The following is a 12,459-nucleotide window of genomic DNA, read 5'->3' on the forward strand; positions in this document are numbered from 1 at the left end:
CAGTTTGGCTGTTATTTAAGCTGACTGTAAGAATCCTCACTCTGTTTGCCCTTACTTAGCTTTGGCTCCTGGGAGGCAGCTCCAAGACTTGTTTAATGGTCTACGTATAGAGAAAGTGTTCAGTTATCTAATGACCATTCCCAGATTCGTTCCTTTTCCAGCAGGAGGAGAATATGAACCAGATTTATTGTGATTGTTTAGCACAAAACTCTATGAATTAGTAACATTTTATTTATTTACAATGATTTGTGCCGAGTTCATTCATAGCACGTTGCAGCACAGCCAAGACCAGCCAAGTGATGCCTCAGTTGCCTTCAGGCCTGCCAGGTCCTGTGGCAGGATCAGAGGTGCAAAACACAGCAGGCACTGAAGCAGCCCTGCATCTTGGAGACCTCTTTCAAATCTGTACCCAGACAATAGACGTGCTCTTATCTGGCCTGATTTTAAATCTCCCTATGTGCTCCAATAGGGATTGTGAAAATACAAATCATTCTGGGGCTGCGGAAAGGTGAGCAGCTATAGTCACCATTTTGAACTGCTTCTCTGAGAATTTGGCTTCCAATACCACTCGTTCAGAAGTACTGCTTCACCACCTGTCCTTATCTGATAGCACACATTGTACCATATGGCAAACGAGTAGGCTGGTCTGTCTCACACTGGGCACAAAGAGAGGGAGTGCTTTGCAGGGGCCGTGCTCTCGGACTCTGGGGGCAGAGGTTGACAGGAGATAATGCATTGCTTCCAAGCACATTTGGGCAGCCATTCAGAATGCTAGTGAAGAGCGGGAGGATCCTTTCAGTTCCTTTCCAATATGATGGGCACAGCATTCTCTGCAAAGTCACACTTATGCATTATTCATTCTTTTTGCTGCTGAAAAATAACAGGATTTATCTTGTGGTTGAATGTTGCTCAAAGGAAGTGAATGGAAACCTCAATAATAGAATTCTAATACACATAGGAAAGCAGCATACTGTAGGTACAAATATTTTCAACGTCTTCCAGTCATTCCACTCAGCTCAGAGTCACTAAGTGGCATACCAAAATATATTGTAACTCGATAATTCACCTTGTTTTCTAAAATTTGAAAGCTGTCATAATAGATCCTAAATCTAATAAAGGAGCGAATGTGGCATTGGCTTCCTTGTAACAAAGAATGAAGAAAAGGAGAGCTATATTTTGATGACAGCCCTGTGGTTTCCAGGATTCCAAGGCTGGAAAATTCTGCTACTACAGCAGAAGTTGGCTACAATTGCTGGACAGGACATTGGGCTATGTTATGCAGGAAGTGCCTTCTGGCCTTAAACTCTGAGTGTATGAAAGTAGCTATTCAAGCTTCTCTCAAAAATATAACATTGATCCTACCCTAAACTCCAGGGCAGAGACAGCCAAGCAGGCAGGAGTAGCTGGAGAAGCAGTTTCAGCATGTATAGCAGCACCAAACAGGGAGAGAGGGGAAAATGAAATCCAGCCTCCTACCACGGGAGCAGAAAAGCATCCAAAAGGGAGCCTCTGTCAATCCCTGGATCAAGCAGAAAAAGGGGCATTTCCTGTTCTGCCATGGCTTGGAACTGAGCCTCAGGGAGGAAGGCTCTGGCCTGAGTAGAGTCGAGTTGAGTTCATTGTTGAACTCTGAGTTGTACTGGAATGAAGGTTGATTTTTTCTTGTTTATTAAAGCCCCAGGTCATGACAGGTGGAGAAAATCAGATTGAGATGCCGCCACACCTGATCCTGGGACCAGCCCTTTATAAGCCAGTCATCGAGGTACAAATAAATTTGCACCCCTCAGTGCCTCAGGTAAGTGGCCATTGGAGCTATGCACTTTGTAAACATTTGAGGCTGCCGAGAGCCTGACTGGCAGCACCGTGAATTGAAAATGGCGGTGGCCCAATATAAAACAGAGGAAATGTCTGTACCCTGGGAAAATGGAAACATGCATCCTTCAGGTCAAGGGCAGTGTACCAGGGAGGGAATAATGGAGGCCAGAGAGACTATGTAAAATTTTAATTCTTGAGAGACTTGTTGAGGCAGCGCAGGTCCAGAATGGGTCTGAGGCCCCTTTTGCTTTTGGGATTGGGAAGTAGAGGGAGTAGAACCCTTTCCCCTTCAAGTCTGGGGTGACCTCCTCTACCGCCCCCAGGCATAGGAGGTTTTTGACCTCCAGAATGAGGAGAGGTCCCTGAAGAGGGAAGGGGAGCGGGGCGTGGGTGGGACTGAGGGTCGGCCACAAATCGCAGGGCAAAGATTATGTCGATACCCAACAGTCTGAGGTCAGTCGCGACCAAGCCAACCGGAAAGGGCGTAGGCGGTTGACGAAAGAGCAGGGGGGTGGATCCTGGGAAGTGACTGGGGCACCATCCTTGGGTGCATCCTCAAAAGGTCTGCTTCTTGCTTTCTTCACCCCTGGAAGAACCAGGCTGGGCAGAGGAATGGGAAGAGGAATGGGAAGATGAAGGATGACGCTGTTTAAATCCTTTGTCTCTGTCCTTCTTCCAGTAGGAGCTGTACCAGGAAACACCCAGGACCTCGATGGAGGCAGAGCCGGTGGGGGACACAACAACTTTCTAGCCCGCAGAGCGGTGTGTAGGCCCAAGGAATAGAGGGTGGCACAGGAGTCTTTAAGGCCATGGAGCCATGCGTCAGTCAGCTCAAAAGAGCCCTGCTCCCTCAAACAAGAGGTACCGAAGGGTAGTCTGCATCTCCTGGGACAGCCCAGAAGACAGTAACCAGGAGGTGCACCTCATGACCACCACCATGGTGACTACCCAGGCCGCTGAGTCCGTACCGTCCCAGGCCACCTGGAGGGTGCCTCTCACCACTGCTTTGCCCTCTTCCACCAAGCCAGCAAACTCCTGGGCTTGGTCCTGTAGGAGACTCTCCTTGAACTTGCTGATGGAGTCCCACAGGTTGAAATTGTTCCTGCCTAGCAACAAAGAGTCCTGTGGCACCTTATAGACTAACAGATGTACTGGAGCATCAGCTTTTGTGGGTGAATACCCACTTCCATCAGATGAATGTAGTGGAAATTTCCAGAGGCAGGTATAAATATGCAGGCAAGAATCAGTCCAGAGATAATGAGGTTAGTTCAATCAGGGAGGATGAGGCCCTCTTCTAGCAGTTGAGAAGTGAGGCCTAGCATGGTCTGATAGTTAGACACGCAAAATTACAGGCTGGCTGTCAAATAAATTTTCTTGCCAAACAAGTCCATCCTGTTGGCATTTTTATTTTTTGGTGTGCTACTCACCTGATCCTTTCATTGACGGTGGATACGAACTGGGACCCCACTGGAACTCCAACGCCTAAACTACTATGCTAACAGTTAACTTAAAGGTCTAGGTCTAGCTAAATACATATCAACTAACAATAAAGAAGACAGAACAATGGACTGTAAGAACTGCTAATGCTCTTGCGATGCAAGACAAGGCACTCCGACCAACCATCACAGACGTTAAGAAGAAACTGAGAGGGCATAGGTTCGGCAGCGCCTAATATACCAATGCATGAGCGTGGCACTCAAGGGGGTACTACAGCCGACCCTATCGCTAAGGCAAAAATCTCTGACGACTGTGCACATGGGCGCACACACACCTAGAATGGAATCCACATGAGCAAGCGCTTGAATAAGATTTAATTTACCCTTTCCTAACAAATCAGATGAGACATTTTACTAACCCTAAGCCATATTTGGTATGTTTGTCTGTAAGAATGTGATGTTACAAACCAACGGCAAGGTGGTATGAAGAGGAAAGGGGGCGGGGGAAATGGTTTCTGAAGCATCCCCTAGTATGTGGGAATAAGTGTAATACAGTTTACAAGATTTTCTATAGTACTATATATATTTGGAGGGACAGCTTTGCAGCTCTAGCATCATCTATTGATGTCACTTTCATCTCTTTGCCCACACATTTTTCAGCAAACAGCAGCAAAAAAGCAACAAAACCCACTACTAGAGAGAGATCCACTCACAGCTTAAGACAAAGTAAATCAGTAAACAGTAAAAGGAGCTGGTGTCTCATTCTGCTCACGATTGAATCACCTGTCAATAACACACTCAAATGGACTTTATTATTTCTTTTATAAATTTCAATCTTTGAAAACAAATCCTTTTTCTATTATGTTTATAAATGCCTGCCCTTCATACAAACTGACAATTATTTTGCACAGCAACTTAGATATGAAATGCTCTCCAAATGTCCTATACTGTATACAAACATTTTAAAGTACAGTTAAGAAAATATACTATCAAAATGGCAGAATTGCAATAAGGGTTTAAAAAGTTGACTCAAAAAAGTACCGTATATACTCGTTCATATGCCAAATATTTTTGGTAAAAAAAAAATGAGGCATCAAAGACCGGGGGTTGGCTTATAAATGGGTCTATATCAAAATTTGATAATTTTAAATTCTATGGAATCATTGAATTGAATACCTAATACAGGGATCGGTAACCTTTGGCCCGCGGCCCGCCAGGGTAAGCACCCTGGTGGGCCGGGACGGTTTGTTTACCTGCCGCATCCATAGGTTCGGCCAATCGTGGCTCCCACTGGCCGCGGTTCGCAGCTCCAGCCAATGGAGGTGGCAGGAAGTGGTGGCCAGCACATCCCTTGGCCCGCGCCGCTTCCTGACTCCTCCATTGGCCTCGAGCGGCGAACCGCGGCCAGTGGGAGTCTCAACTGGCCGATAAACAAACCGGCCCAGCCACCAGGGTGCTTAACCTGGCAGGCCGCATGCCAAAGATTGCCAATCCCTGATCTAATACATTGCAGTTTTGTTTACTTGGAGCGTCTGCAGGCATGGAGCCCCTCAGCTCCCTGTGGCTGCAGTTCGCCGTTCCCAGCCAATAGGCAAGCCACTTCCCACAGCTCTCATTGGCTGAGAATGGTGAACAGTGGCTACAGGGAGCTGAGGGGCTCCATGCCTGCAGAAGCTCCAAGTAAACAAAACATCCCAACCCGCCAGCGGCTTACCCTGATGGGCTGGGAACCAAAGTTTTCCAACCCCTGAAATATAGGGTCAGCTTATAAAAGGGTCATACAGTTTTTGCTATTTTTACCTATCCATTTTGGGGGGTCGGCTTATAAATGAAAGGGCTAATGAACGAGTATATACGGTAAGTGGGTTGTACAAATTAAGGTTTTTAACAGTGGAACACACTAAGCAAATGCTGCATTATCTAAGTAATGCTTATTATTGGAATAAGAATCAGATTTCAGCCAGGGTCCACCTGTCATAAAGGGCACTGAGCTGTGCTGCAAGTCAACCACAGCTTCTTAATCTATTTTTCCCTTTACCAGTAAACAAAACTGATAAAATGAAACTGCTCACAAGACATAAAATTTGAGGTGAAATGGTCCCTGCCCCAAGAAATTTATAATGCGGGACTGGGCTGTTGGAAGCAGATCCACCAGCATGGAGCAGTTTGCAGGATCATGGCCTAAGCATTCACATTCTTTCCGCTGGCACTTAGTAATCAGTATGTGTGGAAAATTACCAAGAAGATTGTTATATTTATTTAACTGGAAGGGCATAACTGAAAGAGGACAAAAGTGAAGAAGCTGGTCAGAATCAGACAAGTATAACAACAAGGGGCAAAGTTCAGCAATCTTTCAAATGGCAACTGAAGGTCTTTATACCCCTGCACAACATCATTATGGTAGCACTGAGAACGTCCATTCAGCTATGTACAACTTTGTGTTTTATGTCTAGATTAACCCCGAGATGTCAGTAGTTTCCACCCCCATTTTATGCTCATGATTGCATTTCACAAGAAGTCTTATTGTTGACATCAAAAGGTAACCAAGAAAGCAATGTAAGTAATGAACCATCAGTATAATTAAATTATACCACGATGTAGGAAGCGGTTATCATCTAAATAAGAACAAATACCCTAAGTACAAGAAAAGGGCAAGAGAAACAAGCACCATCTGGATCACATTCTGGTCTGAAAATATTCACCCACACTTAAGAGGAGGTGGGGAAGTGTCTCTTGAAGAAAACACCTTTAATAAAAATATGCTTATATAATAACTCATTATTCCTTAAAGGAAAACTCCAGTGATTTAGCATAAACTTTTCCAGAGATGAATACTTCCTTTTCTTAAAAATGATGAGCCTGACCAATAACTTCTACAGTACAATATCTTTTATACCCCAGCAATAATAATTATACTAGTTTATGTTACGATTTATAATATATGCTCCATTACTCATCTACAGTTGTTCACAGACACTATTCTTCTCCCCACTAGACAGTCCACCAGCAAGCCACCTAGACTCTCCAACCCAACTTGATCAGTCACCCAGTAGTGGGAGAGCAAGGGAAACAGAGGGAGCGAATGGGAGATGGATTTGTCAAATGGGTAGTGCCTGCTGGAGGAGAACTAGGGATATAGCATGAAGGAGCAAACTGGATGGGAGAACCAACAGGAGGGAAGAAATATATATGTATGTGTAGCTACAGTATAAGGCTACCCTGTGACTGTGGGGCGCTCCAGATACAGGAGATGGAAAAAGGATTGCTGCTTCAGTTTCTATGTCTTACTGAATGTCACCAGGTAAAACCAAAACACCTCTGTGTTCCAAGTTTTTTTTTTTTTTTTAAATGTTAAATCAAAATAAATTTCAAGTGTTTGTTTTTTGTTTTATAGGTTTAAAGGATTGTAAATTTGGCCAGTCCATTGGAGTTTTGCCTTAACAGACTGTCTCACTCAAATCTTTTTCAAGGAGCTAGAAATTTAAAAAGAGAAATACTATAGACTGAGAACGGTTGAGACTGATTTAGCTCTGTCAGAGCAATCTTCTACTTGCTATTGTGCTTAATTAATATGCTCTGACCATTACCTTTGTACCTGAGCAGGTGGTGACTTTGTGAAACAGTCCAGATGCCATGTTGCTATTATCTAATCCTGGCGAGGAGAAGGCACCACACAAGTAGAAGAATGAATTGGTGCTGATATTGTGGTTGTAACTGAAAATCTTTAAGCTGGCCCCTGCTCATAAGCCTTTCATCATACATTAAAACTATGAAAATCTTGTGCACTTCTCCGTAGCAAGACTCTGGGCTTGTCTATATTGGCAATTTACAGCGCTGCAACTTTCTCTTTCAATGCTGTGAAGTGCCAGTGTAGACAGTGTACCAGCGATGGGAGCTACGCCCCTCATGGAGGTGTTTTTTTTTTTTTTGTCCAGGCCCAGCATCTGGCCGTTGGAGGGTTAGGGACACCCAGAGCATGGGGTCACATCCCTGATCATGTTGGCTAATAGCCATTGATGGACCTATCCTCTATGAACTTATCTAAATATTTTTTCAATCCCATTATACTTTTGGCCTTCACAACTTTATCCCCTGGCAATGAGTTCCAAAGGTTGACTGTGCATTTTTTGAAGGAGTACTTCCCTTTGTTTATTTTAAACCTGCTGCCTATTCATTTTATTGGGTGACCCCTAATTCTTGTGTTATGTGAAGGGGTAAATAAGCCTTTCTTATTCACTTTCTCCATATGAGTCATGATTTTATAGACATCTATCATATCTCCCTAGCCATCTCTTTTCCAAGCTGAATAATCTCTCCTAATATGGAAGCCATTCCATATCCCTAATCATCTTCTCTGTACCTTTTCCATTTCAAATGTGTCTTTTTTGAGATGGAGCGACCAGAATTGCAAGCACTGCTTTAGATATGGGCATACCATGGATTTATACTGTGGCATTATGAATTTACGGTCTTGTTATTTATCCCTTTCCTAATAGCTCCTAACATGTTTAGCTTTTTTGATTGCTGCTACACACTGAGTGAATGTTTTCAGAGAACTATCCACAATGCCTCCAAGATCTCTTTCTTGAGTAGTAACAGCTAATTTAGACCCCATCATTTTGTTTGAATAATTGGGATTATGTTTTCCAATATGCATTATTTTGCATTTATCAACACTGAATTTCATCTTCCATTTTGTTAGCCAGTTTTGTAAGACCCCTTTGTAGTTCTTCACAGTCTGCTTTGGACTTAACTATCTTGAGTAAATTTGTAACATCTGCAAACTGCCTCCTCACTGTTTACCCCTTCTTCTAAAACATTTATGAATAAATTGAACAGTACTGATACCAGAACAGGTCCCTGGAGGACATGGCTATTTACTGTTATTCATTCTGAAAACTGACTATTTATTCCTACCCTTTGTTTCCTGTCTTTTAACCAGTTACTGATCCATGAAGGGACCTTCCCTCTTATCCCATGACTGCTTAGGTTGCTTAAGAATGTTTATCAAAGGCTCTCTCAAAGTTCAAATACATGCAAGGTCCCTTCCTCCTTTTCAGTGTGGGCTGGAGCCTAAGTTAAGCCTCTGAAATAAGCAAAGGGTTTGCTCAGGTAACATAATTTTAGACTTAATAACACCATGCAGCTTTATTACTATGACCAGAATATCATCAAGATTAATAAAACTCTGTGCCTGGTCCTTCCTTTATAGGTCAAATTTGTCAGCAAACTTTTAGATTGTCACATTATGAATCATTTTTATGTACCAAACCTCCTGTGCTATGACAGCACACGTATATTTTAAGTGTAATTTAAGGCATAAAGATTCATAAGTAATTATGCAAGTGGTTAAACCCACCCCCCATCCTTTCTTTGCCAGTGTTACTTATGAAAACATGAACCATTCAAACAAACAAGTGATGAAATTCTAGTCCACCAAAGTCAATGGCAAAACTCCTATTGACTTCACTGGAGCCAGGATTTCACTCAAGGTATTTTCGTTACTTCCCCCAACTGTATTTGAGGGGAAAAAAAAAAAAAAAAAGAGGAGGCAGGAGATCTGCCATCTTGATTCATTCACTGACGCAAAGAAATTTTAAGTGTTTTGTTCACTTTCGAAGTTCTAATAATTCTGTAACAAACTTTTCTCATCTTGTCTCATTCCTATTAGCTACTTATTGATACTTTGGACTGTGCAATTTTTCTCTAAATGACTTATGAAGTAATACCAAAGATTTCAATATAGCAGAATATAGATTCATCATGCCTAGAAGCCCCGGGAACTCCATTTAGCAAATTGTACACTACAAAAACATGACCACAAGTTGATGAACATAATATGAAAGTCTGGAGGCTTTGCTGTTTCATCACCACCACACATTTGGTCAATACTAACTAATATTGAGGAATTCCATATAGATGTACTAACGAGTTAATCTGCTGTTTTCATATATCAAAGCTGAATAGAAACCATAATAAAGTAGTATTTTTAACTCTTCAAAATCATGCCGCAATAAATTGCATATCACTAACAGAGACAATATCTGGCAGGCATGCTGAAAACCTGGATAATTATAGAGTAATATCCTAAGAAACCATTACTATGCCAAAGCTCTTATATCCATATGGCTTTTAATGGTTCAGATAATGTGAACACTATGCATTTAAATTTAGTGTGGCAGACTTAAGTGGAGAAAAATTCAACATATTCATGCTCACCATAAAAAAAAAAAAAAAAAAAAAAAAATTCAGTTGATGCCCCTGCTGGAATTACTTCCAAATAGTTCAGAATTTCCATTAAACTATCAAAGCAGTTCAGGGAAAACTTGTCTCTGCTTGACAGAAATATTATAATGAAAGCAATAATAAAATCTGACTTAGAGCTAGAAGCTTTTCCGAGCACTGATATCTCTGAAATTATATGTATGGTATAATCTGTTGGACTATGGTTGAATAGCATACCCACTGTCCCTAGTTGGGCTGTGTGTTTTATCACTGAGCCTTTCAATATGTTTCTTTTAAAAAAAGGCTCAGGGAAAGGTGTTAGTTTTCCATCTGTGTTGCCATATTCAGTTATGATGTGCAATACATTTTTAGGAAATTAAAAAGTGCTTATGAGAGAATTAAAATACCGGAGACACAGATGAGTTTCCTAGAGTAAGACAATAATTTACTTGGGACATAGATGTAACAGGTATTTAGGATATTGGAGGTTTGCTATAATGGCAATCAAATCATTCATAAATGCAACTTTGCAATTGTTGTCTCCCCCCCACACAAAAAAATGAAAGAGAAAACAACCTATCTTCTGCCATCACCAGATGTCCAAACGGTCCACTAGTCCGAGTATCATTGTTTTCTGTACTTACCTGCACATTGTTCACTCCCTCAATATCATATAATTATCAACAGTCCCATTATCAGATGAGGGTTTTTCCCCTTAATCTGAGAATGTTTTTAGACTTCCAACACTGTTTTCCTAAGGTCTGAACCTTGCATGAAGAAAAGAGTCTTTCATTTTCACACCCCTTATCACTATCTTGTCAGTTTTGTTTTCATCACGCTTGCTTTCCTTCAGCTATCTTGCTGGCAGGAAACTGCGAACGGCTTGGGTAAGCCATCCTTCACTTAGTTTTATCCAACTAAACCATAGCTAAGGAATGTGCAAGCTTTTCATCTTAATTCTATAAAGGTTTCACATCAGTCAAGAAGTAGCTTTGACCAGTTATTGAGTATACTTGTCCTTGTCTGTACAAGGAAAATTGCACAGTTTAGATAGCAAAACTACAAAATTCTACTTTGAAATAGACATCGCTTCACTAACATTCCCTTGCAACTAGTATCAAAAAGTCCTTTTTCTACCAGTATGTTACTGATTAAAGTCATGCATTAAATTAAGAATAAAAAGGATGAACCACACATACCACCTTCTACTCTTACTTCTAAATTGATTTAAATAAAGAACCTGGGATATAGTAGTCATGTAAAGACAGAAGCAGTGTGAAAATTTTAGAAGGGTTCTTGTTCTTTTTGTCTACTTGGGAAAGAAAACTAGGGCTTTCTGAAGAGGCCTAGATATGAGTGATGGAATAATCTCTCAATATGAAAATTTTACTTACTTAAAATACACTGTTAGCATTTTCTGACACAAATTTAAGATTTACTTAATAACAGAGCAATTTTTTTCTTTTAAAAGGCCACAATTTACTTAGAAACCACAACTGCAAAAACATGACAGATAAGCAAGAATCCTAAAACCCAATCAGCCTAAAAATCAGACCACATCTACTAAAGTTTTAAAATTGATAATATACAAATGAACACTTTACCTTCCTTTTTCAACAAGCAGCAAGACATCTATTTTTTCTCCATTTTGAATCACACTGCTGATTGCTGAAAACAAAACATAATGACATTTTCCTCTTGGAAATATGTGCAACAAATTTTAAATGACCAAAGGAACATGAAGCTCATCAAAATGTTTTAGATTTAGCATGCATTTTGAACAAGTGAACATATGGCAAATTATTAAAGCATAAAAATAAATTACAATAGCTCCAAAAGTATATCAAGAAAAACAACCTGAATAATAACCAAGTAAAAATAAGCAGATTTTTATTGTAACTCCCACCTCACTGTTTTGCTGTATCAAATTAACCTTGACCTGGAAAAAAAGCATGTTACAGTACTGTACAGGTGCATAAGTAAACTGGATTCTTGAACCTGTCAGCTTGCTTGCATTCCAATGGCTGTGAATATTTACAATATCATATTATGGAGGAAAACTAACTAGTGTAGTGTGAAGACCATTTCCACTCTTGATTATGTTGATTTATATTGTGTGTGTCTATATAGGTGTACATAAGTATACATATGTACATAGACACCCGCCTATATAAAGTATACATATCAAGTATATACATACTCCACTATATTTTTATAAGCAGTATTATCTAATCAGTAAAAGCTTTGATAGGTAAAACTCAGTTGAAGCATTGTTGTGTCTATCTACAAACTGGGCTCTCTGAATAGGTAATCTCTTTCAAAGAGTCTGTGGAATATCTTCATGCTGCCACCTACCTCAAGAGACAGCAAAATTTTGAATTTCAATCAAGTTCAATAAGCGTATCCTGGTGCATGAATCAAATGCCAGTAGCTTCCGTTTTTGTGTCACATATACACAATACCTCATTTAAATTCACTGTTACTTGAACACATGGAAGATGGGAGAAAAAGTGGCGAGTGACTCTGAAGAGCCATTATTTTGCAAACTTCAGTGACCAGTATATAATTCAATTTCCTCATTAGTTGGAAAGACCCTTACTTTTTGGCAATTGAAAAGTCAGAATCTAAGGAGGATGGACACCTAGGGTACCTAGGAATTCAGAAGGAATTATGTGACTAGTATTACACGATGTCCATTCCATCATCAGAATCGAAGCAATACTACTTGCCGAAGGACCAATATTCAAAAATTAGGCCAACATGCATCCTTGCACAGGCAAATGCATAGCCAAAAAAACCTTAAATTCTGAATTCTCATAACTAATCCCAATGCAATTGTTTCAGATTTTGATGACCACAACCTGACAACTGTAAGTCAAGCTCAGAAAGTATTCCAAAGATTAAACGAGAGCCAGAGGTATGTGAATTCATGAAGAAATAGATGCCTTTCACAGTACTGATGGGGAAATTAAAGGAGGCCAAG

At 40.6% G+C, this 12,459-nt stretch overlaps 1 protein-coding gene across 1 annotated transcript in view; it reads right to left on the reverse strand.

Moving 5' to 3' along the window:
- Positions 1-12,459, reverse strand: part of ARAP2 (ArfGAP with RhoGAP domain, ankyrin repeat and PH domain 2) — a 214,000-nt gene that overhangs the window by 81,153 nt on the left and 120,388 nt on the right. Inside the window, exon 19 of the mRNA XM_054030499.1 lies at positions 11,081-11,144. Within this exon, the coding sequence (XP_053886474.1) occupies positions 11,081-11,144 (64 nt within the window). The remainder of the gene's footprint in view (positions 1-11,080; positions 11,145-12,459) is intronic.

This window comes from Malaclemys terrapin, chromosome 5 (genome assembly GCF_027887155.1).
Source record: "Malaclemys terrapin pileata isolate rMalTer1 chromosome 5, rMalTer1.hap1, whole genome shotgun sequence".
NCBI lineage: Eukaryota > Metazoa > Chordata > Testudines > Emydidae > Malaclemys > Malaclemys terrapin.